Source organism: Delphinapterus leucas, chromosome X (assembly GCF_059928025.1).
Source record: "Delphinapterus leucas isolate spDelLeu-1000000601 "Yukka" chromosome X, BTC_Dleu_Yukka2, whole genome shotgun sequence".
Classification (NCBI taxonomy): Eukaryota; Metazoa; Chordata; class Mammalia; order Artiodactyla; family Monodontidae; genus Delphinapterus; species Delphinapterus leucas.
In genome coordinates this window covers 19,393,483-19,421,465 of record NC_143150.1, presented here as the reverse complement: position 1 = coordinate 19,421,465, position 27,983 = coordinate 19,393,483, and the positions used below count along the sequence as shown (strand labels likewise).

At 39.9% G+C, this 27,983-nt stretch overlaps 2 protein-coding genes across 3 annotated transcripts in view; one reads left to right on the top strand and one right to left on the bottom strand.

Moving 5' to 3' along the window:
* The window catches only part of STK26 (serine/threonine kinase 26), a 65,177-nt gene extending 63,056 nt beyond the window's left edge, over window positions 1-2,121 (top strand). For both annotated transcript variants that reach the window (XM_030760605.2, XM_022563911.3), the window contains exon 12: window positions 26-2,121. Coding sequence is in view for 1 of the 2 variants with exons in the window: in XM_022563911.3 (XP_022419619.1) it covers window positions 26-50 (25 nt within the window). In the remaining variant the exon portion in view is untranslated. The remainder of the gene's footprint in view (window positions 1-25) is intronic.
* Window positions 452-27,983, bottom strand: FRMD7 (FERM domain containing 7). Its single transcript, XM_022563916.3, is given in 11 exon segments — window positions 452-5,352; window positions 6,977-7,052; window positions 7,395-7,463; window positions 8,785-8,948; window positions 10,321-10,416; window positions 15,209-15,356; window positions 15,577-15,691; window positions 21,989-22,086; window positions 24,961-25,039; window positions 27,034-27,076; window positions 27,883-27,983. Coding segments are annotated over 9 exon segments (1,899 nt in total). The 5' UTR covers window positions 25,014-25,039; window positions 27,034-27,076; window positions 27,883-27,983; the 3' UTR covers window positions 452-4,272.

The following is a 27,983-nucleotide window of genomic DNA, read 5'->3' as shown; positions in this document are numbered from 1 at the left end:
ATTTAAGTTTTTCTTAATTTTATAGGTGTTCAGCAGATGAATCCCCCTAAGAAACTCCTTGTTAGTGGCTTCTATTTCATATGGACCCAGAGAAACCCACCAAAGCTACTTCAAGCTTAACAATGCTTAACTCATGAGCTCCACGTGCCTTTTGGATCTTTGCGACATTGAAGATTTGGAAGAAGCTATTCAACTATTTTGTGATGGTGTTTATCATTTTATATTTTAAAGAGATTATTTTGTAAGGAATAACTTTTAATACTATAGTTTCACCTGTATTCTAGTAAATGTTGAGATGCAGTTTTGCTTTTAGGTATCATTATTACTTAAGTTACTAGGATGAATACCTTTCATGTTTTGATCTTTAGTTAACTGTACAGTTATGAAACATACAGGTCTTTCAAAGTCATCCTAAATATTCAACTTTTGTAATCATCAAGCCTCAAAAAGCTTTTTATTTTTTTAAACACAAGCATATTCTAAAAATGACTACTGGTGGGGAGGCGGAAACAAGTCACACGTTCTTAAAGCAGAAGGTTTTTTTTTTAATTTATTTTTGGCTGTGTTGGATCTTAGTTTCTGTGTGAGGGCTTTCTCTAGTTGTGGCAAGCGGGAGCCACTCTTCATCGCGGTGCGCGGGCCTCTCACTATCGCGGCCTCTCTTGTTGCAGAGCACAGGCTCCAGACGCGCAGGCTCAGTAGTTGTGGCTCACGGGCCTAGTTGCTCCGCGGCATGTGGGATCTTCCCAGACCAGGGCTCGAACCCGTGTCCCCTGCATTAGCAGGCAGATTCTCAACCACTGCGCCACCAGGGAAGCCCAAAGCAGAAGTTTTTAATAAGCTCTTAGAAATGAAACCTGGAAAATTATTGACTCTTCTCCCAAGTGGGTATGATATTCCAGGCAGCTCAATGATGATCACATCTGAGAGCCCTGCGTTTGAAACATTTAGAGGCAACATGTAGCAACAGAGGTACCTCTTGGTGTGCAGTATTTACTTTCTCTTATAGAAGACACAATTGACCCTTATTTAACATGGTTGGAAAGTTAAAGCAGTACTAATTAGCCAAGGATGGATTTTTGGTAATACCGGAAGAATTAGTTTTTAATTCATTTTTAAAATCAACTCAAATCGCATATTATATGCTTGGCTTTGGGGAGCTTAAAAGAAGCTGATTATCATGTGATTATAAATACCTGATCAACAGGTATGAATATAATTTACACCAGCATATTTTTGTCATGGTCATAAAATGTCCTATAAACTATTTATACATTTTTTTCCTCATAACTATCCAATACATAAACATCATTTGTTCATTTTTGAAAGGGTATTTAAATAAGCATTTTCTAGTTCATATGAAAATAACCATAGTACAGGATGATTTCTGTCTGTACAAAGGTAAGTTAGACTGTACAGTTAATTTTCAGTTATATTTATGGTACTGTTACATGGGTAATACCTTTTTCTTTTAAGCCCAGTATATATATTATGCCTGCCTAAGTTCTGAAGTGGGGCTATATTTCGGTAGTTGTAGAATCATTGATATTAATTAGTTTTGATAGTTAATGTTTTATTGTTTGGGTCTGAACAATTTGGTTTTTGCACAAAAGTCATTTTAATAAACCTGAATAATTGCCAAATATTAGAAGAAAGATTTTCTTCAAGTGAAGAATACAGTTTTTAGTCAAAGCGGCCATTACCTCTTCCTTTTTTGTAATAATACAGACACTTGAATAAGTTGTTTTTGTGTCATATGCCAAGAAAATTTTTTCATTGGTGCCTATACTGTAATAATTACTTTTAACACATTGTATTTTGAAGTAATAGTTCAGTTAAATTTTTCACCTGCTATGTAACTGAAACTCAATTACAGTTTATAATTTGTAGAGGTCTGGTGGTAATTTTGCAGCTCATATCATGTATCAAATGAATATTTTTGTAAAAATAAAAGCAACAAATTTTTAAATTGATTATTTGAAACTGTACAGCACAGCTGCACCATGGATAGAAAATTGTATTGCTTATTCATTATAGTTATTAGTCCTGTAAACTGTTTCTGGGTAAGCGTACTTCAGTGTTTTGGGGGGGGTTAAAAATAAATATTTAAATTTCCTGGTCCCCAATGTTACTTTTCTTGAGGTGGGGGTATGGTGTGGTATTTTAATTGTTTCAAATCATTTCTCCTGTCCCCTTTCATTTATTGTTGGAACTTTTACACCAGTGTTTCCATTGGAAACTAGAAGGTATTCTTCACATTTTATTAAACATTGATTATAGCTCCAGTGAATATGTCCTGATTTCTGCCTCCTGTCCTGACAAAATTATTAATAGAGTCCTCTTTCACTCAAAAAAATGTCCTTCCTAGGTTACACAATAAACTTTATGGTCACCCTAGTTATAGTTTTATTAGGAAATTTTATACAGATTTGAACGCTCTATTTCTCTGGGGGAAACAAATTTCACAAAGATTTCTAGAAACTGAGATGAGAAATAGCATATAATCCTAAAAGAATTTGAGTTTTTCCTAGAGAAAAGGTCAAAGATGAACTTAATATAGCTTTGAGTATCTATAGGATTAATATATAGGTGATTGGGTTTCAATATATTCTTATTATTAAATAGCTATTCTAGACTTGTGAGTTACCGGATTCGATTCCAGGAGCAGGAAGGAAAGTGCTAGCATGTTGGAAAGAGGTAGAGTGAGGTATATTCAAAGGGATTTTTGTGGTGTAAGGACTAGGAGAGTAAGAAAACTATTCCATCCATCTTTTCTCCATTCAGTCATATATAAAAATAGCTTGCTTACATAATTGCATCATTTCTTTGAAGTCACTACCTAACATTATCTTGTAAGTATGTTTTACTTACCATTAAAATCAATAAAGAAAATAAAATTCTCAAATAGAATGCTATACCTTCCAAGGGAAATAATAGAAAAATTTTGAATCGGCCAAGAATAGAATTTTGAAAAAAAAAAAAGAATAGAATTTTGGTTCATTAACTCAGCCTGGAGTACTATCCTTTTTTTTTTCAGCTACCCCAATTCTACCACTTCTCCATCCCTGACTATACATTTTTACCTGCTTCCCTCCTTTTCCTTGTTCTCTAAATGTCCCTTCCCTTAATTATAGGCTAGAGCCAATTACTTCTGAAACTGACTGAAACAAAATGAAGTTCATACTTACAACTTAATTTTCAAATAAATGGGTTTCCATCACTCTTTATTAAAATGCTGTTCATCTCATTTCCTTGCCTACATGCACACAACAAGATATGGCAAAAAAAAATGCTTGCAGGAGAGATTACATAAACAGACCAACATGTTAACTTTTATCTTTCACTACATATTACAGCTAGTTAAGAATAGAGAATAAGTCAAACATCATATTATCCACATCAGGCAGATGTCTGGCTTTAGAAATTGATCAATTCCTGAATTCCTGAGGTTTAGAATTCTGCCAAGTCCTAGATTAATTATAAACTTGTGTTCTGTTGAGAGGATCTATGTTCCTTCTTGTTCCTGAAATATAGGAGAGCCATGCTCCCCCTAACATATGTTATAAAAATTGAAGTCTTTGGGGCTTCCCTGGTGGCGCCATGGTTGAGAGTCCGCCTGCCATTGCAGGGGATGCAGGTTCGTGCCCCGGTCCGGGAAGATCCCATATGCCGCGGAGCAGCTGGGCCCGTGAGCCGTGGCCGCTGAGCCTGTGCTCTGCAACGGGAGAGGCCACAATAGTGAGAGGCCCACATACCGCAAAAAAAAAAAAAAAAATTGAAGTCTTTAACATAAAACAGGGCCATTTTTACTGGGTCCCACACGAATAATGAGGACTGAAACCTTTAGTTGTAGTATTGTTTAAGAACAACATGACCAACACACTCACAGTCTACTAAATCGCTAAATGATATCAGAACCCAATTCTATAGGTCAATCCATACTGTCACTGTTCTTCAGTGTTGAAGAGCCTGACATTCGTTTATAATGTCTCTTTGGGGAAATGTATAATGGAGATGACAAATACCCACCTCACTCTGCTATGGGGCTGGTGAGGAAAGGGCATGTTCCAGAATGATTCAGAGGGAATAGAAGAGTAAGGCTTGAGGAACGGGGCAGAGCTGGATCTTTCATAAGCTAAGTGCCTAATCTTAGAAGAGTCCCTTAATACCAATGCATAGTAACAAAGAAAGTGGTTTTTGCAGAAGGTTCCTTATGTTTCACCTAAGTTAGTAACATGGAATTGGCCTGGAAATGTTCATAGGGTTCACGTTTTAAGCTAAAAACTAATTACATGGTTTTCACAAAGTCGTATCTTCAGCACTTGATGTATTGAAAGAGACATCTTCATCTTCTTCATCTAGCTGTAGGCTACCAGAAGACAAGCGGATTCTGGCCGTGGGTGAACTTATTCCTTTGTCATACAAAGAGTAGTAGTCTGGTTTAAGAATCTCTGATTCAGAATCACTGGATTCACTAGCTACATACCCTTCTGTTGCTCCCTGATCCGCTAAAACTGTTGGAAACTCCTGCTCTGCAAACACATATGTAAACAGGTCAGCTTTACGACTCAGAGCAGGACAAGGCCCTAAAGGTCTAAATTCTGATCCAAAAGGAAAACGGATAGTTTTCATGTCTGATTGGCTCTGGGACCGTTTAGGGGTTGGCTCTTGAATGTTATATGCAAATGCATCTTCTAAATTTGGATCTTCCTCTTCTAGATCTACATTGAGGTTGCCCCTGCCAGTAGTTTGGGCCATAGCTTCTTGGAGTTCTTGAAAGTCTTGCTGAAAGCTCTTCATTCTGAGGTTCCTTGGGCTTCTTTTGGCTGGCTTCATTGCGGTAGGCTGTAGACAGCTGTCTGGCCTTTCCCTTTCCTCTGCCATGATTGGAGACTGTCTGGGCCCCTGGGGTGGTCTGTCCACATAAAAGAAGACTTGGGGAGGCATAATATCAACCTGCTGACCAGTACAAGGAATATAGGGCACATCTGTGTAAGTTAGCTGCCTTGCTGGACTCACTTTGCTTGTAAGGGCAGAAGATGTGCTCGTGTGATTGTCAGCAAACTTACAGCTTGTTTGGAAGGAGCTTAGAGGACTCTTTTCCTCAAAGTGGTCAGGATCGGGGTCGGTGGTAAAGACAGGGTCTGTATAAATAAAAGGGAACGAGGAACTGCTCTGGGACTGATGTAATGATGTGGGCTCTGCCTCTGGTTTGGAATGCTCCAGCTCGGCTGCAAAGGTCACCTCCACTGCAGAGTTTCTCCTCCTGCTGTCCAGCACAGGCTCAGAGGCGTGCACTCCATTCACATTTCGGTAGTACCCACTGCCATAGGCTAGTCTCAAATCTTCCACCTTGAGAGAAAGAACATGTTGGTGAAAGAAGGAAAAAGCCATTTGGTTGGGGTGGGGGCAGGGATCTAAATCAGCCTTGAATTTTCAAAGGTAGTTTTTCACAAAGGCCTTTCAACCCATGTTCTATGCCAGGGTTGATAGATAGATACATAAAAGGTAATAACTTGTACCACATCCCAATTTATGTGCAGAAAAATACACATGACACTTTCCTTTCTCAACACCATCACACTCCCAGCCTCCGCATTCTCTATCTACTTGAGCCAGCATCGTACTTCAAGCAATATGGTTAAGTAGCTGTATTCATGAGCTAGGAGTTCTGTCTTTTGGTCCTGGCTCTGCCTTTATTTGCTGTGTGACCTTAGGCAAGTCTCCTAACCTCCCTGTTCCAGCCTCCTCCCTATTTTCTGTAAAATGGTGGGGAGGAGGGCTGTAAATGGCATGAGACGGTCAATCAATAGATGGTACCTTCCAGCATTATACCTCTGTGATGCCTTTCAGATAAAAATTGCCTCTGACTTGAATGAAGACAGAGTTTATGAGACCTCTAATTAATTTTTTTCAAGGGAGAGCAATGGTTCATACTATAAAACTCAAATGAAGCCATCATCTCACAGTTCCAGGAGAATAGTACTTTGTTCTTAACAAAATTACATAGCAAAAGTACTTTAAAACCTTGACCCAAGGGACTTCCCTGGTGGTGCAGGGGTTAAGAATCCGCCTGCCAATGCAGGAGACACGGGTTCAAGCCCTGGTCCGGGGAGATCCCACATGCTGCGGAGCAGCTAAGCCGGTGCGCCACAACTACTGAGCCTGCGTGACACAACTACTGAAGCCTGCACTCCTAGAGCCTGTGCTCTGCAACAAGAGGAGCCACCGCAATGAGAAGCCTGCGCACCACAACGAAGAGTAGCCCCCGCTCGCCACAACTAGAGAAAGCCCACGTGCAGCAACGAAGACCCAACGCAGCCATAAATAAATTTATTTATTTTTAAAGTTACTTTTTTAAATTTTATTTTTGTGGTACACGGGCCTCTCACTGTTGTGGCCTCTCCCGCTGCGGAGCACAGGCTCCGGACGCGCAGGCTCAGCGGCCATGGGTCACGGGCCCAGCCGCTCTGCGGCATGTGGGATCTTCCCGGCCCGGGGCACGAACCCGCGTCCCCTGCATCGGCAGGCGGACTCTCAACCACTGCGCCACCAGGGAAGCCCTAAATTTATTTATTAAAAAAAAAAAACTTAAAAAAAAAAAACCTTAACCCAAGACCTTATAGCTTCCTCTAAGCCTTAAGATTTTCATAGGTAAAAAAGCAGCTTTTAGTTTTAAAAATACAAAGCCATAGAAATTCGTTTGGATCTGCATTTTGCAAGATGTTAGCAATACAGCTTGCAATTTAAAGACGTGCCAGATCTTTCCAGTCTATAAGGCACACACACCAGTTTACCCAATGGTCTTCTATTGGCTGGAGACTGAGTTGACAGACCTCCCCAGGAGGCTAACCCAACTTGACCAGAGTAACCTTTTTACATACTGGGAGATTCTGGCAGAATTAATTCCTGGAAGCATTTGAAATGTGCATGTATTACATTTATATAAAGAAGAAGGAATTTTCAAAAACTTTACTTGTTTTGACACATCATAGAGGAGGTCTGGTGAGGACCTGCACTGTCATTCATGGTACTGAGATGGGTAATGTTTCCTGAAATCCCCAAACAGAGAAGGAATTGAAATAGTATTCATGTGAGTACAGGATCCCTATAAATCTCTAAATTCAACTTAAAAATCAATGTGACAAGTGGGAAGCAACCAGATAACACAGGGAGAGCAGCTCGGTGCTTTGTGACCACCTAGAGGGGTGGGATAGGGAGGGTGGGAGGGAGGGAGACGCAAGAGGGAAGAGATATGGGGACATATGTATATGTATAACTGATTCACTTTGTTATTAAGCAGAAACTAACACACCATTGTAAAGCAATTATACCCCAATAAAGATGTTAAAAAAGAAAAAATCAACGTGACAAAGAGAAACAAAACCATGTACCTTTCAAATGGCAAGCTCTTCAAACTCCCCTTTTTCCCATATTCCAAAAGTTGCCTTTGGGTTCTTCCGCTATTATAAAATCAAGATAAACAATTTTATGAATGCTCTTTGTAACCCAGTAGGCTAACTAAAACTCAAAAGTGTCATTTATTGTTGAAATCGAAAGATTCTGGATGAATGACATATGTTGTGAATCTCTGACCATCACATTAATAATATACCCATTTATCCGAGGATCTGGCAGAGCAACCTCAACTATTCAGAACCCAGAAATTTTTAAACGCTTCTGAACAGCGCTATATAGCAGTTACAAATTCTGGCCTTGAAAACTAATATACTTTTCTTTAAAGGCCTTTCCCCTTCCTCCAAATTTACACATAGTTTCTAATGAGGCTATTTGTCTGGTCTCCCAATCCATGACAGGAGAAAAACAGCTAACTAAACAGTAGAAGAAGGTTGCTCCAGTCAGACATACACTAGCAAAGAAAGCCAGCTGATTGCTGGGAGAAACACAAGAGCCAAAAAAGAAATCACTAACATAATGAAATCCAAAAAGTCTGGGCCATTTATCACTGTGGTGCAGGGTCTGACATGCCTCCCGCGCCCTGAGGCTGCCACTGCACTACAGCTGCCAGCAGAGAATAATAAGTGATGTTTATAATAGGTCATTAAGAAAAGGGACAAATATCCTCAGTATCATCTGTTTTAAAAGGCAGGGATTTGTAGAATACATTTTGGAAAGAGTCCATAAAAATATATACATTGTAAAAATCTCACTTTTTACTGGGGCAGGCTTCTACTACTTGAAAAATCCTTCACAGGAAGCACTGGATTCGAATTTTTTATCTTAGCTAAGAGTTTGAAAGCGTCTTCCAAAGAACTCCTAGGCTGGTGGGATCAAGTAAAAACAAGTTCTTATTTTGACCTCGCTTCCTTTCCTCCAAGGTGTTAACGTGTAGTAAGGAGCCTCCACTACAATATTGTTCAACCTCTCAAATCCCTTAGCCCCTGCAGTGCTTTCTCACCCTATCTTTTTCCTAACCACCACCAAAAGGATGTTGTTGAGCTGTCCTTCCTATGGCTAGCATGTAAGTTGCACGTAAGGAAAACAGTAGGTTCATTGACTATGTTTTCTCAAAGGCATATGCCCCCTTATCCTTGCAGAAATTCTGATCTAACCTCTTAAGTGGGGTGTACACCTGCCCCTACCTCCCTGTTAGGAAATATTGACTTAATGAGTCACACAGAGAATGAGCAGTAAAGGGTATCATCCTTTATGTGATTGAAATGGATTCTTTATTGCTTCTAGAATTCAAGCTCCTCCTACTGCCTTCCATGCTATTGAAAAGAAGTTGTGTGTTTAGTTTGCCTGTGTGCAATATTTAATTACCTGTAGCGGAAACTGGAACCCTTGCTGCAGAGTAGGGTTTTGGGCTTTGATTTGGGCTCTTCAGAAAGTCTGAAGAAAGCATGGTACTCCACACAAGTCTTCCAGAAAGCCTTGCAGGCATCTCGGCTGGCCATGGTGAACTCCAAGGTATCCTTGCACAACACCTGTATAAACCAATTTCTATCAAGCAAAACATCCTTCAAGAATATCAAAGACCTTCAAATCCCAACGCCTTCTAAACTATTGGTCCAGGGGCCCATCCAGCTTCTGATTTTCCACTTGGCTCCCTTTGGCTTCACACCTACTGAAACCAAATGATTGGCAAACTTCCAAGGAACAGACAGGGCCACTGCTCAAAAACAGAACCTTCTCTAAGAAGCAAATCTTGCTCTGCACACCCTCCTCACCTCACGCGCTTTTTTACCCCCTCTTCTCTGCCAGGAACATATTTATGAAGCTGTAAATTAGGTTAAAATGAACATCAAAGGACATCCTTTCAAAGTGACAAGAAGTTATAAATGACCAACAGGAAAAGGGGAGGGAGGAGGAGATCTTTCTTACAAATGGTAGCCTTTATAGGATGATTGTATATACATGAGTCTTTTTAACACACCAGCTAGAAACATTCTCCCTCTTTATGCTGCCTTGTTCTATGATGCTCTGTGTTGCTCATTTAGCGTATTCTAATCGGCTGTAGGGGAGCTTAGTCTTCCAGACCTAAAGTGCAAGGTTGCCCCATCTCCTGACTCACTATATAACCCCATTTGCCCATGCACGTGTGCAGTCCACTTTGCTGCTCCCCTTCTCTCATTCCTCTCCAGGTCCCTGGATGAAGCCCTGGGATTCGTCACAAGCTTCACACTGAATTCAGTCTTCTGAACTGCTCAAATGAACACTTTTATCTAAGGCTAAGGTTCAGAGGATGAAGCCCAAACTACTGAATTATCTGTAGGTCAAAAATGTAGTTGATACATATTTTTAATTTCCTTTATAGTCATAAAAAATTCTTTCTAGCCCCTTTGTCCCACCCTGTACAATGCAGCCTTGCCCAATAGTTGCTTCTTTTGCTTAATATATACCCACTCCCCACATCCTGCTTTGGGAAAGAGTAGGTATTCAATTATTTGGCATGTAGTAGGTGTTCAATTATTTTTGCTTAAGGAAAGAAGATGAAAATGCTTTATAAAAGGAAGCAAATAATGTTGAATTAATATGTCCACAGTCCTAGATCTGGGCTCTTTCATTTGACTTACCAAATCCCTGAAAAATGGTTTCTAAGGAGACTTGTCTTTCATCCCAGCCACCCCATTTTCCTATTACTTTATTCATTTTGAACTGCCAATAGGATTTCTTAGTGTTTTGCCTTTAGTAAAAATATGACTAAAGCTCTGGTTTATTTATGTAGAGGCAAAAGAGGGAGAATATTATTGGTCAGGGCCAGGCAGATTTCATCACTCACAATCAAACCATTTGCAGAAACAACCAAGAAATCTCAAGTGAGTAGAAAGTAAAAGAAGTTATTCAAAAGCTACTTACCAAGATGTTGGCATGAAGTTTGATGAGAAAATGTTTTCTCTTAAAACTCAACTTGCGAATTTTAGCCCAGTTGAAAGTATTTATCTTTGTATTTCCCTATGATGAAACACATGACAAATTTCAGGATGAATTTCAGCACAAGCTGGTTTGTAAGACAATGCAAACCTGTTGGAAAATGCACTTCATGAACAGGACTATCCTTGATCTATCTCTTGCACAGACTGATCCAGTTGTACTAGATAGAAGCTATGGCCAAAGAAGGCATTCCAGGTGGGACACAAGCCTGCTCTGAAATGCAAGTAAGAAGGGGCATGCCTGGGAAAAGTTTCTAACCAGGATAGGGGATCACAGTAGAAAAAGATTGCAGGTATCCGGGTATACCCCACTTTTAGAAAGTTCACTTTATGCCACTTCGCTTTTACTTCGCTTTTACAAAAGACCCACATTATTACAAGTTTTTGCTAACTGAAAGAAATCCAAAGAGGATTTTTGATTTTACTCCAAAGAAGGAGAAAATAAAAATCAGCATTTGTTTTGCAGTGAGCTGTTATAGAGCCGGCACACACCCTGAGCAGTGAGAGTGGCACCTCTTAAGCTCCTTCCCCAGGAACTACACTCTGCTCGGCAGCTCAGCATCAAGCCACCATAGCTTTGAACCGTACATCGGTACTTTACCTCGATTTATTTTGTGCACCCATTAGCAAAATGTGTCCTCAGGTAATGCTTCTTCACTTCACACTCTTTCAGCTAGGAGAGGTTTCATAGGAATGCTTTACTTTCAAATAGCAGGGGAAACCTGAACTGCAATAGCTCCTCTAATCTCACCCCCTTCCCATGTTTCCAAATTCAACTGCTTTAAAATAAAATCCCATTTATTCTGCCACCTCATTTACTCAAACCCCTTCAATAGCTCTGCACCACCTACATCAACTCTAAACTCTTTTGGCTTGATTTTTTTGCCCCAACTATATTGACTATAACTTTGATCTCACTGCTCCCAGAAAACACCTTTCCATCCTACTCTGTACCTTCCCTCCCATAGGTCTCCTCATTCTCCTTACCCAGAATGACTAGTACCTCCTCTAGGATATTCCATATCATTGCCATAGCCTACACCCATTTCTAACTCCTCTGAACTCCTTTAGGTCTCCTGGACTACTCAAACAGTTTAACTCTCTTGTTTGTTTGTTTGTTCACATAGTCCAAAAATCAAAGGGGGCACAAAAATAAATATATTGAAAAGTCTCACGCCCACCACTGTCACTCCTACCTCTGTCCCCATCTAACCACTGTCTACAGGTAACCACATTATTTTGTTGGGTATACTACTTCTGCAACTAAAGTAAATGTGATAGATTAGCTTTTGATTACTCATTGATATTGATCGTTATTTCTCTGGTCTTTCAAAATAAATTGTGACTATCGTAATGACAGGAGCCATATGGCATGCTTAATGTTAGTTTCTTGATTATGTCATCCTTTATCCTTCTCAGGGCCTTTGCCTGTGTGCCCTTTCCCTGGAACACCCTCCTTCATCAGCCAATCATAGCCCATTGGTCTGGATAATTTCCTCAGGTCTTGCTTAAATGTTAAGTCCCTTTCACATGTGTTACCTTAGCATCCTGTGCTTCCTCTAGCACAAAGCACATCACATTTGTTTGTAATTACTTGTTTAATTGTCTGTCTTCCTCCTATGGGAATTTACCTTCCTATTAGAATTTAAGTCAGGGTCATGCCTGTTTACCTCTGTAGCTCTAGTACCTGGCACAGAGTGGATGTACAATAAATATACTGATAGAAGGATGAATGGATTGCTGCCCAACTATAAATATACTCAAACTCACTGAATTGTACCATTAAAACAGATGACTTTTATGTTATGCAAATTATAGCTCAATAAAGCTGTTTTTTGTTAAAGAAAGAATAGTACAATGAAGAACAGATAAAGGATACTCAATACATAAATACTCTTTGACTGGATTTCAGGTAGGACAAAATAGACCATCTATATTGTTCCCAAATGTCCACAGAAGTATTCACAATGAAAGAGATCACAACTAACATGACGGTCTTGCTCTCATACCCTTCCCATTTTCTCTCATGCAATAGGAAATAGCAAGAATCAGGGTTAGCAAGAATAGATACATGAAAGCAATCTTGAGAAAGAAAAATGGAGCTGGAGGAAGCAGGCTCCTGGACTTCAGACTATACTTCAAAGGTACAGTAATCAAGACAGTATGGTACTGGCACAAAAACAGAAATATAGATCAATGGAACAGGATAGAAAGCCTAGAGATAAACCCACACACTTATGGTCACCTTATCTTTGATAAAGGAGGCAAGAATAAGCAATGGAGAAAAGACAGTCTCTTCAATAAGTGGGGCTTGGAAAACTGGACAGGTACATGTAAAAGAATGAAATTAGAACACTCTCTAACACCATACACAAAAATAAACTCAAAATGGATTAAAGACCTAAATGTAAGGCCAGACACTATCAAACTCTTAGAGGAAAACATAGGCAGAACACTCTATGACATAAATCACAGTAAGATCCTTTTTGACCCATCTCCTAGAGAAATGCAAATAAAAACAAAAATAAACAAATGGGACCTAATAAAACTTCAAAGCTTTTGCACACCAAAGAATACCATAAACAAGGTGAAAAGACAACCCTCAGAATGGGAGAAAATATTTGCAAACGAAGCAACTGACAAAGGATTAATCTCCAAAATTTACAAGCAGCTCATGCAGCTCAATATCAAGAGAACAAACAACCCAATGCAAAAATGGGCAGAAGACCTAAATAGACATTTCTCCAAAGAAGATATACAGAGTGCCAACAAACACATGAAAGGATGATCAATATCACTAATCATTAGAGAAATGCAAATCAAAACTACAATGAGATATCATCTCACACCAGTCAGAATGGCCATCATCAAAACATCTACAAACAATAAATGCTGGAGAGGGTGTGGAGAAAAGGGAACACTCTTACACTGTTGGTGGGAGTGTAAACTGATACAGCCACTATGGAGAACAGTATGGAAGTTCCTTAGAAAACTAAAAATAGAACTACCATATGACCCAGCAATCCCACTACTAGACATATACCCTGAGAAAACCATAATTCAAATAGAGCCATGTACCACAATGTTCATTGCAGCACTATTTACAATAGCCAGGACATGGAAGCAACCTAAGTGTCCATCGATAGATGAATGGATAAAGAAGATGTGGCACATATATACAATGGAATATTACTCAGCCATTCAAAGAAACAAAATTGAGTTATTTGTAGTGAAGCGGATGGACCTAGAGTCTGTCATACAGAGTGAAGGAAGTCAGAAAGAGAAAAACAAATGCTGTATGCTAACACATAGATATGGAATCTAAAAAAAAAAAAAAGGTTCTGAAGAACCTAGGGTCAGAACAGGAATAAAGACGCAGATGTAGAGAATGGACTTGAGGACACGGGGAGGGGAAAGGGGAAGGTGGGATGAAGTGAGAGAGTGACATGGACTTATATATACTACCAAATGTAAAATAGATAGCTGGTGGGAAGCAGCCACATAGCACAGGGAGATCACCTCGGTGCTTTGTGACCACCTAGAGGGGTGGGATAGGGAGGGTGGGAGGGAGAATCAACAGGGAGGAGATATGGAGATATATGTATATGTATAGCTGATTCACTTTGTTATAAAGCATAAACTAACACACCATCATAAAGCAATTATACTCCAATAAAGATGTTTTAAAAGATTAATAAAAAAATAATAGATACATGTATATGTATAACTGAATCACTTTGCTGTATACCTGAAACTAACACAACATTGTTGATGAACTATACTCCAATATAAAATTTTAAAAAGTTATTACAAGATAATGGATATATTTCCCTGAGCTGTATAATATATCTTTGTTGCTTATCTAAAAAAAAATAAAAATAAAAAAGAATCAGGGTTTGAGTGGACTGGGTAAAAATTCCCTCCTGGGTGAACAGGTGTGCCTGTGATCCATTGGGTCTTTTGTCCATCAGTGTGGCTCTCATGCTGTAAAGTTTATAACCACATAAATTAGAAGGTTAAGATTCTTGTTGCCAAGTCTGTACCTGATCTGCTTTGTGACTTATTTCAGTGCTCTAATTCGGTCCTGAGGGTCAGTGGGTCTGAAGCCACCCCTTTCTTTGTCACAGGTGATTCATTCCAAAACCTGTCTAGGTATCTGCCTATCATTCTGAAGCTTCTTAAACCTTAAGTTGGATCTAAATTCATTGAATGCTCACAGATATAAGAAGTCCAAAAAGACTGAAAAACTGTTGAAAAATATGTTCTGGCCACATTCCAAGGAGTGAGGATTAATGGTGATGGAGAGAGCCCTCTCTGGAAAACAGAGTCCTGGGAAAAGGATGAGTCAGTAAACATCAACCATTGCTTTCAGGGTTGGGCACTAATTCCCTACTAGCTGGCACTGGGCACCTCCAACAAAACTGCTAACTGAATGAGAACAACCCTTCAGGTTGTTTCTGGTGGATTTGGACAGGCTGAATGCACTTTATGTCACAGCCTAAGCTTTTAGGATGCCAAAAACCTGTATTCTTATTTAGGGTCTAAAAGTTCCAAAGAGCCTCTTGACTTCATCTCTTCACCATGCTGGCCTGATCTAATGTGTGAGCTCCTGAGAATCAAAACAGTCAGCTCCAGACTGCAAATGGAAGCAAAGCACATCAAGGGGAGGAGACTTACCCTAAACTCTTCCAAGCACTGCCTCCTTTCCTTGCTGGTGGTAAGACTGAGGGGTGGGGTCACCTTGAGAATGGACATTCAAGTTTGAGCCAAGATAACACCCAAAACTGAAGACCTTAAAGGAAAAGAGCTGTTACCCGTAACACCAGTATGCCCATGTGAGCAACAGCCAGTTGGATCTGCATCCCTTCACCATCACTGGCAGGGTGCGGCCTGATGCCGTACATGTCCAGCTTCCTCGCTATGTCCAGTAGCAAAATGTGAGATTCAGCTGGGCTCCTGCCACTGCAAGGGGAAAGAATTTATGAGCCTAATAAATCCAGCAAGAATGACGCCTAAAAAAAAAAGAATGACACCTCTACCCCGAGAGCTCGAAGGGGAACTCAGTGTTTTCTTCAGCCTGAAGTTTCTCTGACTTAAAGGCTTGCTTTTAAGAGTCTGTCCTCAGCTTCAGTCTTCCCTGCCAGCAGAACAGGCAGAAGCAGATGCCAGGGAAAGTACTTACATGTGCTGCTGATGGAAGTGCACGATCTTGCTCTCTAAATCGTCTTGGTTCGGTAAGTACCGGGTTTGTGCCAAATATTTCCTATCTGTTTCTTCATGAAAGTCTCCCAGTTCTGCTGCATGACAGTAAAGTGACATTTTTTACATTACCATTGATGAGTTAAGCAGTGGAGCACCCAGAAGACCCTCTGACCTCCCCCAAACAGCCCTTTCTTTGCAGCCAGTGCAGCCCTAGACCTCCTGAATATATGTATATTTGTTTCAGGATATGGGTGGTGGGGGAGGAACTAACTGGTTCTTCTTCAAATAAGAAGCAGTGGGTTGCTATGAAGTCACAGACACAGTGTAGGTCTTAAAGGCTCCAGGATCATAGATGAATATTTTCTTATTTTCTTCTCCCACATTCTGTTTATGATCTCTTCTACTTCTGATCAGTCCCTGTTATGAGTTGAACTGTGACCTCCCTCTCAAATTCATATATTGAAGTCCTAACCCCCAGTACCTCAGAATGTGACTGTGTTTAGAGACAAGGCCTATAAAGGAGTGATTGTTTTAAAAATGAGGCAGTAGAGTGGGCCCTAATCCAATCTGATTGGTATCCTTATAAGAAGAGGAAATTTGGACACCAGGCACCAGAAATGCAGGTACACAGAGGAAAGACTGGGTGAGGACTCATCAGGAAGGCAGCTATCTGCAAGCCAATGAGAGAGACCTCAGAAGAAACCAAACCTGCTGACACTTCAATCTTGGATGTCTAGCCTCCAGAAGTGTGAGAAAATAAATTTCTGTCCTTTAAGTCACCTAGTCTGTTGTATTTTGTTATGGTAGCCCTAGCAAACTAATTCAGTCCCCTAACCTCCCTCTGCCTTGATCAGGCATTATTAAGAAAGGAGAATACAAATGCCAACTCCAATGCAAGCCAGTCACAGCCATTCATCACTCTGTACATTGGGAATCTAGTAAAACCCTGCTATATGGAATCCCCAGTCAGTGAATAATTCTGGAAATTATTCTCACTTTTCCAAATCACTGGGAGTTTATCCCTGCTCATAATCTATTCTAGATGTATCCAATTTATTGTTATAAACATCTATTATAGCACTGTGCCTACAAAGGCAATTGAGGTATATAGGATTATCTGTCCCTACAGTAAATGGCTTGAAACTGTTTTGATTTTTGAATTCTTGTGTGCTCTTTATAATTATTATGCCTTTTCCCTCTCTGTCAGATTAATAGGAATCACTTCCTGGTCATTGACTTCCCCTGAAGAAGTCTCTACTTGGTTCCAAATTGTGACTTCTAATCTACCATAAAATGGGCACCCAAAACAATTTTTACAATTAAAATTCACATTTTAACATGAAAAAAGGGGAATGCAGATATCCAAACCTGTTAGCATTTTATGAATTATAAGAGTAAATAGACTCTCCATGGAATCATGTGGTGCTCTCCTATTGAGTAAAATTCATGGACATGGGGGCATCAGTTTTGAGTACTAGAAAGTTATTTTCTCTTTTGGCTTGGTTTTCTATTGTATTTTAGACAGATGGCATGCTCATTTTTAGATAGGTGAAGTGTATTTATATATTTCAAAACCACATTAGAATGAAAATCTTTATATAACAAGCTTTTTTAAAAAGACCAAATCAATGGCTCTTTTATCTATTTATTTTTTCCCCAAATTGATAAATGTACAAATCTCATTAAAACTTAATCAGGCCCACCCATATGGTTTCACTAGTTAATGCTATCAAATATTCAGATAAGATACAAATACCAATTTTTCACAAACTCTTCCAGAAAATAGAGTAAGGAACATTTACCAACTCGTTCATGAGGCCAGTATTACTCTGATACCAAAATCAGACACAGACATCACAAGAAAACTACAGATTAATATCTCTCATGAATACAGAGGCAAAAATCCTCAACAAAATACTAGTAAACTGAATCCAGCAACATATAAAAAAGAATTATACATCATGACCAAGTGGGATTTATCCCAGGAGTGCAAGATCAGTTCAACACGTGAAGGTTAATTAATGTAATGTGCTATGTTAATAGAATAAAGGACAAAAAATACATTATCATATCAATAGATGCAGAAAAAACATGGGCAAAATCCAACACCAATTCATGGTAAAAACATTCAACAAACAAAAAATTGAAGGGAACTTCTTCAACCTGATAAAGTTGGAAAACCTACAGCTAACATCATAATAATACTAAATGGTGAGAAACTGAGTGCTTTCCCCTAAGACCAGGGACAAGACAGGGATGTCTGCTCTTGCCACTTCTATCCAACATTCTACTGGTGATTCTAGTCAGTCAGTCTATATATATATATATATATATATATATATATATATATATATATATATATATATGAATCACTTGCTGTACACCTGAAACTAACACAACATTGTAAATCAACTATACTTCAATTTAAAAAAAAGAGCACACACACACACAAAGAAAATGAAAAGTCAAGCCACAGATTGGAAGAAAATTTCACAAATTATATATCTCATAAAGGATTTTTAATAAGAATATATAAAACTCTCTTAAAATTCGATAAGACAACCCATTTTAAAATTGGCAAAAATTTGAATACGCATTTTACCAAAGAAAACATGGGAACAGTTAATAAACAGATGAGAAGGTGCTCAACATCATTAGTCATTAGGAAAATGCTAATTATAATTGCAATGAGATTCATTGCACTAGAATGACCATAATCACAAAGATAGACAATACCAAATTTTAGTGAAGATGTGGAGAAATTGGAAACCTCATACATTTCTGGTTTTATTGTAACAATTTGGTGAACAGTTTGTCAGTTTCTTAAAATGTTAAACACAAATTTACCTTAAGACAAAACAATTACATTCCTGGAAATCTACAAAAGAGAGATGAAAACATGTGTCCACACAAAGACTTGTACATGAATATTCATAACATTATTCATAATAGCTAAACTGGAAACAATACAAATGTCCGTGGCCAAGTAAATAGATGAATAAAATGTGGTATACCCATAAAATGGAATACTACTCAGCAATAGAAAGGAACAAACTGCTGTGATTCATGTTACAACATGCATGAATTTCAAAAACATTGTGTTGAATGAAAAAAGCCAGATACAAAAGACCACATATTTTATCATTCCTATTACATGAAATGTCCAGAAAAGGCAAATCTATAGAAACAGAAATTAAATTAGTGGTTGAGTGACTGCCAATGGGCATGAGAGAGCTCTTTTGGCATGATGGAAATGTTTGAAAACTGGGTTGTGGTAATGGTTGCACAACTCTGTAAATTTACTAAAAACCATTGAGTTACAGACTTAAAATGAGTGAATTTTATGGTATGCACATTATACCACAGTAGAGCTGTTTTAAAAAATAAATTCACAAACACACACACACACACACACACACACACACCAATCTTTCTGTTTATTAAGCACAAGTATTAAGCACAAGACCTTACGTTGACCCTAAGGAAAACATAGAAACACATAAGACCATGCTTCTTTTTTCTCTCCATGCAGGACTATAATATAGGAAGAGACCTATGACATACAAATGAGTAAATATCATTAGTGATAGAAGGCAGCATGTGGTGTGAGCACCTTCACTGTTACCACGCTGGTCCAAACTACCATCATCTCTCTCTCTCCTGCTGTAGTCTGTTATCTTGTCTCCCCACTTCCACCATCCCTCATAAAGTCTACTTTCTCTCATTTTTAAAAATTGAATAAATTTGACATATAACATTGCAGCAATTTAAGGTGTACAGTATGTTACTTTGATACATTTATAGATTGCAATATGGTTGCCATTGTAGCAATATTTATCACGTTACATAATTATAGTACAATATTATTGTCTATATTTATTAAACTGTACATTAGATCACTATGGCTTATTTACTACTTGCTACAAATTTCTGTTTTCACCACAGCAGCCAACATGATGTAGTTAAAACCTAGTTCAGATCATTTCACTCCTCTGTTTCAAATGCTACAGTGGCTTCCCATCACATTTAGAGTAATGTCCTAGGTCTTTAATATGCTTTTAAGGCCCTCCATGATTACTGTCTCCCTCTCTCCCTCAGTTCCAGCCATCCACAAAGCCTGCTTAATGTTTCTTGAATACTCCCAGCATGCTCCTACCTCAGGCCCTTTGCACTGGATGTTCTCTGCCTGGAACTCCCTTCCACCAGATTTCTGCATAGCTTGGTCTTTTACCTCCTTCAAGTTTTGTTTAACTATCACCTTCACAGTGAAGCCTACCCTGACCACCTTATTTAAAAATTCAGTACCCACCCCCCGAATTTCCCTCTCTCCCTTCCATACTTTATTTTCTCCAGTGCAATTATCACCTTCAAACTTACATTATATATTTCCTTATTTTGGTCTGATTGTCCTCCACTGCCAAAATGTGAGCTCCACGAGAGCAAGGATCTTTTTATTTCACTGCTATGTTCCCAGTACCTGGCATGTGGTAGGTACTTAATAAAATTTGCTGAGCGAATGACAAAGAAGAGTTACTGTACTAAGGGCATTCATAAAAGGGAGGCTTCATTTGGAATGTACAAACTGTATTTGGGAGGAAGAGTCTGGCTAGAGCCAGAGGGGTGTGTAAGAGAGATTTAAGCAGATGAGGTCAGAATGTGGAGGTTCTTGAATGCCTAGAACATACATATTAGATGAATAAATAAATGAACAAACGAATGAGTATCCTGGCTGTGTTCTGCACACTGTCTTAGCAACGAGTGAAATAATCTTACCTGGATGGATTGTGAAGAGCTGACTCCTTGAAACTTTAGCTTTTTTTCTATGGAAAGAGCTTCTATTGACAAACAAAATATCCTCTAGAAAAGCTGAAGTGTTCTGTGCTATGCCTGAAATGGCCACTAGGGAATGCTCAAATCCATAATGTTGAACTATTAAGAATGAAATTGGGCTCCCCCATCAGAGGCTGTCTGGGGACCCCCAATCCTCTTAAACAGGCAGCTAACGGAGAAGGATAAGTCTTCCAATATTGTTTTCTCCACCTGCCTTACCCCATCTCCCAACCCCACCGCAAGAACAATTACTGGACATATAGTTAGTGTCCTTGGCATTCAAGGCCCTTCAAAATGATGCTTAGTTTTTTGCCACCTCTCCTAAACAGACCCTATGCTCGAGTTGTACTTGAGCTGCATCCTCTGTATATACTTCTTCTTGTACCATCACCTTTTTTTCTTTTCTGTTTTCTCTGCTTATCATTACATATCCAATTCCTATGCATCACTTTAAGGCCCAGCGCAAAAGCCATCTCCTCCATAAGCCTTCCCCGATAACTACTGGTCTCACTGCCTTCCTGAGATCCTGGGCTCTCATCCTGTCTCGCCTATGAGTCACTTGGTAAACACTGATTCATATACTGTCTCTATCCAAGCCCTTCATTCTGGAGTTCCCGGTGAAATCAGAAATCTACCATTTCTGGACTATCAGGAAGGCAATGGATAGAGGTCAAAAATGAACTTTTGAAACAAAAAAATGAAGTTATGATCCTTCAGGAACAGTAAGGAACAGCCTATTCTTGGACGGCCTCTCTAGAAGAGAGAGAAAGTCCAGCCAGCCCTAGAAGAAGAGATAATATTTCCAGCTGCCTTAATCCTGCCCTCGGGGATACAGGAGCAGCCTGAGTGCCCAGCTTCACCCCCTCCCAGGAAAGGCCCCACTGTTCCCCGGGCCTCTTTTCCCTGCCTACATTACTCAGCCTAGTCCAAGGACTTGGCTGCTAGGATATGGGGAACTCTAATAGACGCCTGGGGCCTTTTTCCCTTTTAGTCTCTCTCCACCTGCTGTACTCTGTGCTTTGTTCTCTGGAATCATGATAAAGAGCAACATGGGAATCACATTAAACGTGACAATGTGCTGCAGAAAGCACGTACCAGAAATGGATCCTGGGGCAAGCAGAGGGAGTGGGGGCCTGCCTAGCAAAGTCCATGCCCAGATTAGTCCAGACCAGCTCCTGGAGAGCAAGCCTGGGGCAGTGGGAGGCCAAGGTTAGACCGAGATAGAAGAAAATCAGCATTTACTTTTAATCTACATAACTGCTCTGTGAGAAGGCATTCTTGTCACTCTTTTAAAGACTAGGGAACTCAGGCAAAGACAGATGAGGGGACTTCACCCAAGGCTACAACAGTTAGAACGTACAAACAGGATTTGAATCCAAATCTCAATGACTACAGTAACCAGCCTCTTTCTACTGGACCCTGCCATTTCTATATATCTCATCCAGGCTTTCTCTCCTCTACAGAGAAGCGCTAACATGATGATAGGGATGTTGAGGGTGCTCAACCTCTTTGCTTGGTTCTCTAGCTGGCGGATAGGCCCGAAGCCGACATTTGATACTTACATTGTAAGATGTGAGATATCATCAACGCTGTACAGTTGTCACTGCATGGAAGCCTTCCCAGAGCCAAATCCTTCTTTATTTGAAGAGTAAAAAGATACCTGCAAAGAAGTGGGGGGAAATCTCTTGAGGAAGAAACAGGAACAAGAAAGAAGCATTTCCCTTCTCCCAGATCAAGATGTTTCAAGAAAGACACGGTGCCCCCAGTCAGGGAGATGCCTTTTGGGGGTGGTGAGTAATGCATAGGCTTTGCTTCGGCCCCTAACCAGCACTAGACCACAACTCGGCTGATCCAGCATTTCAGCAGGCCTCACAGCCATTAGGAATCACCCCGGCCAAATCCTCCCGCCAACTTGAGGGAGTTGGCCAACCATCCTCTGGTGATTTCTGCCACGTAGCAAAGCCACATACCCAGCCAGAGAGAAAGGGAGATTCAGCAAGAATAAGCCTACTCAGGAGGCCAGTACTGCTCTGTTTACAAAATGCTATCAAATACTCACTATCGTAACAACTTAGAAGGCTGGCATCATCACCACATGTTCCAATTACGGAAAGACAGAGGTTAGGCGATTTGGGCAGAGTCATATCACCCCAAGACAGTGAAACTGTGGCAAGACCTCAGGTCTGCCTCTCAATTCTAGGCTGCCTCCTATCCAAAAGACTGTGTTTCAGAAATCAAGAACTTGAGGCCGTGATTCTGCCCCTTCACCTGGACCACCGTTTCCATATCACCAGAGCCCAGCCTAGCCCTTTGCACAGAGCAGGTATGGGATTACTGTATATTGAATGGAATGAAGCCAGACTACCCTTTTTCCTACAGATAATCAGGGACCCATAAAGTACACATTGGTATCCAGAACTCTGCAAAACAGATGGCATTTGTCCCACACTTTTAAGCCCTTATCAAAGGCAATCAACTTTTGAAAAGATGTGTATAATTAAGATTCTACTGCCGACTATGTTCCCTCTTGGTTCAAAATTGGTTCCAAAGTTTTATTTTATATATTAAAACATTTACTATCTACTGTGGGCATTTCCCTAAATAAGATGTAATTTTCTGAATAAAGTTCTATCTAGATTTTTTTTAAACCAATTAAGACTTGACAGCAATGTGGTGAACCAGAATTAATTGCACGTGATAGATGAAAATGCAGACTGGGAAAAAACAGGTAAATTAGTAGGTGATTATTTAATTTACAAAGCCATTCATTATAATCCTTCAAATTGTGATCTCTCTTAATGGATTAGAAATGATTCATTAGAAAAGTTATATTTGCACACCACTCTGAGAAACTCATGTAGTGGCCTCAATCAAGGCATCCTTGTAAAGTCAACTACAGTTAAGTATTCTCAAATGGACCAATGGGGAAAAAATAAAGGAAGTCTAACCGTTGCCATTACCTGCTTTCAAATATAGATGTAAATGGGAATAATCAGCCTCAATTGCTAAAGGGGACGTGAATTTCATTTTACTCCTAGCAAGAAAGAAAGTAACCTTCTTGTCATTTGACACATTCCTTGCTGTTAAGAAGGCAGCTGCCTGCTGCAAATACCAAATCCTTCCTCTGAACAGCTGATGAATCATTTATCATCACATTGATTTTCTCATTCTTTTTTTTTTTCCCAGAGAAAGTTTATCTCCATCAAAACTGGTTACAATTTGAGACTCGACTGAAATGAGTTAGCAAAGGCAAACTGATAGAGATACCAAGACATCAAGTTATCTGGGAAAAGGGCCTACAACTCACAAATTTGGAGAGGATTGGGAGAGAGAGAGAGACTGACTTTTTTTTTTTTTTTTTTTTTTTGCGGTATGTGGGCCTCTCACTGTTGTGGCCTCTCCCGTTGCGGAGCACAGGCTCCGGACGCGCAGGCTCAGCGGCCATGGCTCACGGGCCCAGCCGCTCCGCGGCATGTGGGATCTTCCCGGACCGGGGCATGAACCCGCATCCCCTGCATCGGCAGGCGGACTCTCAACCACTGCGCCACCAGGGAAGCCCGAGACTGACTTTTTTAAAGTGACTTCTACAAAGACGCCTCAGAAAAGAACCCCCCCCCCACTTTACAAAAAGGGTGAAGAAAAATTGGCCATGAACCATGATGGGGAATATTTCGGGTAGAATAACTGCCAACACGCTGTGACCTTGATCAAGTCACTCTAGTTCCCAGGGCCAGTTTCTGCATCTGTAAACCAAAAGGTCTGGACTAGATTATCTCTTACATCCCTTCTATGTGTAGAAGTCTGGAGTCTAAAGTCTAGAAAGCAGAGTAAGGTTTGGGGAGTGCTATGTTGACAAAGTATTTTTGAAGAAGTAGGTTTACATGGTCATTTTAAAGGGCATTTTTATAAATATAAAAATACTTTAAAATGTTTTATACTTTTTAGCTTTTTAATTTTTTGTAAGTATACAAATATTTTACTATATAAATTATTAATAATTATAATTATATAATTATAATTATATAATTATAAAATATCAATAATTTATAATTATGCAAAATAATTTATTAAATTATTTTTTAAATTTTTTACTTTTCTACTTTCAAAAAGGTTTTATAAGTGTATGTCATCATCACTTTCTACCTATGGGATATACACACACACAAACGTGCACACACACATGTGCACACAACCGTTTTCAGTATGCAGGGAACTTAGCTGTCAAGCTGCCCTCTGATTAGAACACAGATGCAATGAATGCAAACACTCTAACTGTTGTAGTAGTTAATGGCTTAACCCCCAAGTGGGCACCCAGGCTGGTTACCACTTTAAGAACACCACCCTTCCTTCTCCCTGAAGTCCCTACCCTTTGGAAGATTAACCCTGGGGACCAGCCAGGTCGTCCTTCTCACCAACTTCTTACGATCTCCAAGAGTGACTGAGACCCAAGCCTTCCAAAGAAGGCTAGAAGCCCATTCCCTGATAAATGGAGAATAATGATTAAGTAACATCATGCATCATGCAAGTACTATACCTTGTAAGCTCTTCTCGCAGATGTCCAGGGTCCACTGGGAAAAATTTCACCATAAATTTGAAAACAACCTCCTTAGGATCTTAAAACACAATATCTCCATAAGTTTTATTTAAATGTCCATCACAACATTTACAGGGCTTCTCTCTCTCTCTCTCTCTCTCTCTCTCTCTCTCTCTCTCTCTCTCTCTCACACACACACACACACACACTCCCCTCTCCTCTTCCCTCCTCTCCCCATCACTCCCTCTCACAGACTTTTCATTTAAATTTCAATTTTTCACATTTGTGAGCTGTTGCTATTTTTGAATTGTGCCTCTATGTGGATAACAGTTGGGAAAGTTCTCCTGCCCCTCTTCCTCCTTTCTCTTTCTTTGAGTTTCTTTTTGTAAAGATGTGCCTCGTTTGGGGCCTACTGTGTCCTCTCTTAAGAAGTGTTCCATGTAGAAAAATATACCACTTGCTACTTGGGATTCTGCATTCCTGGCTGAGAGAGGGGCCCAGCTATAGAGGCAGGTGAATATCAGCTGGCTCAAGGATTCATAAAGGGAACTAGAAGTAGTAGGGACTGAGGCCTCTGTGTATCTTAAAATCTACATGAAGAAAACATATCTACTTGCCTTCACTCCTACTTGCATTTGAAAATAAGAAGCTTTCTGTATCAAAAGCAAATACACACATGCAGCATTAACACCATTGATTCAGTAAATATATGTTGAGTGCCTATTGTATGCTAAGCATTGTACTAGAGGCTCCTGGAAATAAAAATACAGTTAAGCACTCAAAGGTTGGTAGAAGAGGCAGACACCTAGACAGACAATCACAGAACCACAAAGTGTTATAAGCCCCGAGTACTGGGTAAGCACAAGAGGGAGAAAAGAGTTTGGAGGAGGTCAAGGAAGTCTTCCTGGAAGAGCTGACATCTGAGTAGGGCTGCCAGATTTAGCAGATAAAAATATAGGACTCCCAGTTAAATTTGAATTTCAGATATACAATGATTGCTTGGGACATACTTATACAAAGAAATTAGTCTTTGTTGATCTGAAATTCTAATATAGTTGGGCAACTTCTATTTTATCTGAGAAGCCTACACCTGAAGTTAGTTTTGTTCGAATTAGGAGAGGTAGGAGTATGAAGTGGTCAGAGGCAGAGGTAAAGGCTGAAAAGGCAGGCAGAGTCTGGTGCTTTGAGGATCATGTTAAAGAGTTTGGACTTTATTCTAAGGACAATAGGGAGTCATGGAAGCATTTCTAAGCAGGAGACTGATGTGGTCAGGTTTGTATTTGCAATAGTTCCCTTTGGGAGTAGTGTACATGATGGATTGGGGGGAGTCAGTTGGGAAGCTGTTGGGATCATGTGACAGATTATCAATACGTAGTGGGAAAAGACAGAACTGTGGGAGACACCAACACGTAGAGAGCAGGAGGGGGAAGTGACACGAAGCAGCCTTTCCCAAAGTGTGGACTGAAATCCACCTGCAGCGGAAGCAGCTATGGAATTTGTTAAAAATGCAGGTTGCTGGCCCCCAACTTGGGGATGAGGCCCAGCAATATGCATTTTAACAAGAACTGCCCCCTCCTGCCGGCCCGTGATCCTAATACACACTGAAATTTGAGAACCACCACACTAGATTGTGACATATAGGGTTCGGGGGAATATTTCATGCATAGTAGGCACTCAAATATGACCTGAAATGGATGCACAATGTCTGTGATGGGATTAAACTGAAAGACCTCCTGGAAGAAGGTGAATGGCATTGCTGCTTGACATCAAGGATGCTCGAAGATTTACAGGTCTAGAGTCAGAGATGTATTCCTAGAGCCAATCCACAGAGTGCTGTCATTACCAGGGTTCTCGAAATTTACTCAAAGATGCAGCAGCCTGATTTTCCTCATCTCAGGCAAAGTTAAAATGATTTTTTTAAATTGCTAAATTTACTGGATGGATGAAGGATTAAAATAATACATCAAAGCCCTTTTCTCCGCTTATATTAAGGCGAGGAACAGTGTGGTATTGTTGAAATATTTTCAAGTTGTAACTGGGAATTCTATTCCTTAAGTGATTTTCCATACTTACTTTTTACTTGCTTTGTAATGGACTTCAGAAGTTCCAACCAGACCTGTAATAACATTAATGAAAGAATTGGTAGAACATGGCACTGAGTATAGCTTTTTGTTTTTTTGGGTTTTTTTGATAGCAGATTAAAGTCAACATGAAACAAACAAATATCAAGACTCTTTAGACTTCTAAAGATAGTAAGAAACAGCAACGTCAAAGAAATGCTGTGCTTCCACCACACTCAATCTGTCCCATTCTATTTTCCCAATGACAGTGCACATTGTTGATCTATAAACTCTTTGCTGTTGACATTTGAGTCACTGCTCCCCTGCCTCAGGAGAATGACAGAGGTGTCATATACAAGGCTCATTAGTTGCCACAAAGACTAATGAAGGCACGTGGCTCCACATTTGAATCCTACAGCCCCCAAATGCCAGCTTAATAATCATAATGAGCCTTTCTGGGAAGGAGCCAGATAACAGATCCACCAAGGCAGAACACAGCGGGCAGAACATCGGGAATGTTAGGATGTGAGAGGGGGCAAGGAGCATTCCCGAATACTACTGGTGAGGTTAGGAGTCTTCAGTTTGGAGGTTGAGGTCCAGCCTCTGGAAAGTCAGAATAAAGCACAGAGACCTCTTCACACAGTGGCAAAAGAGGAGCAGAGGGTGGAAGAGTTTGTGCTTGGCAAACTGAGGTGACTTTTAATAGACAAGGAGGGGAAATAATTATTAAATCCACTCATTTTGCAAGGGTTTAAATGGTTTTTCCTTTTGCAGTTGGGGGTTTGAGCCCTGCATATCTAGCAGCAAGCTGCATTTAGAAGCAATTCTAGACACAAAGAACCCTATAATGAAACCAACTTACATTATTTCCAGAATGGCTACAGAATTCTAATCCAAAATATTCCTTTTCAGCAAGATTTAGATGGCTGCAACTCAGGTTAAACAGCACCTTCCCGGATGACT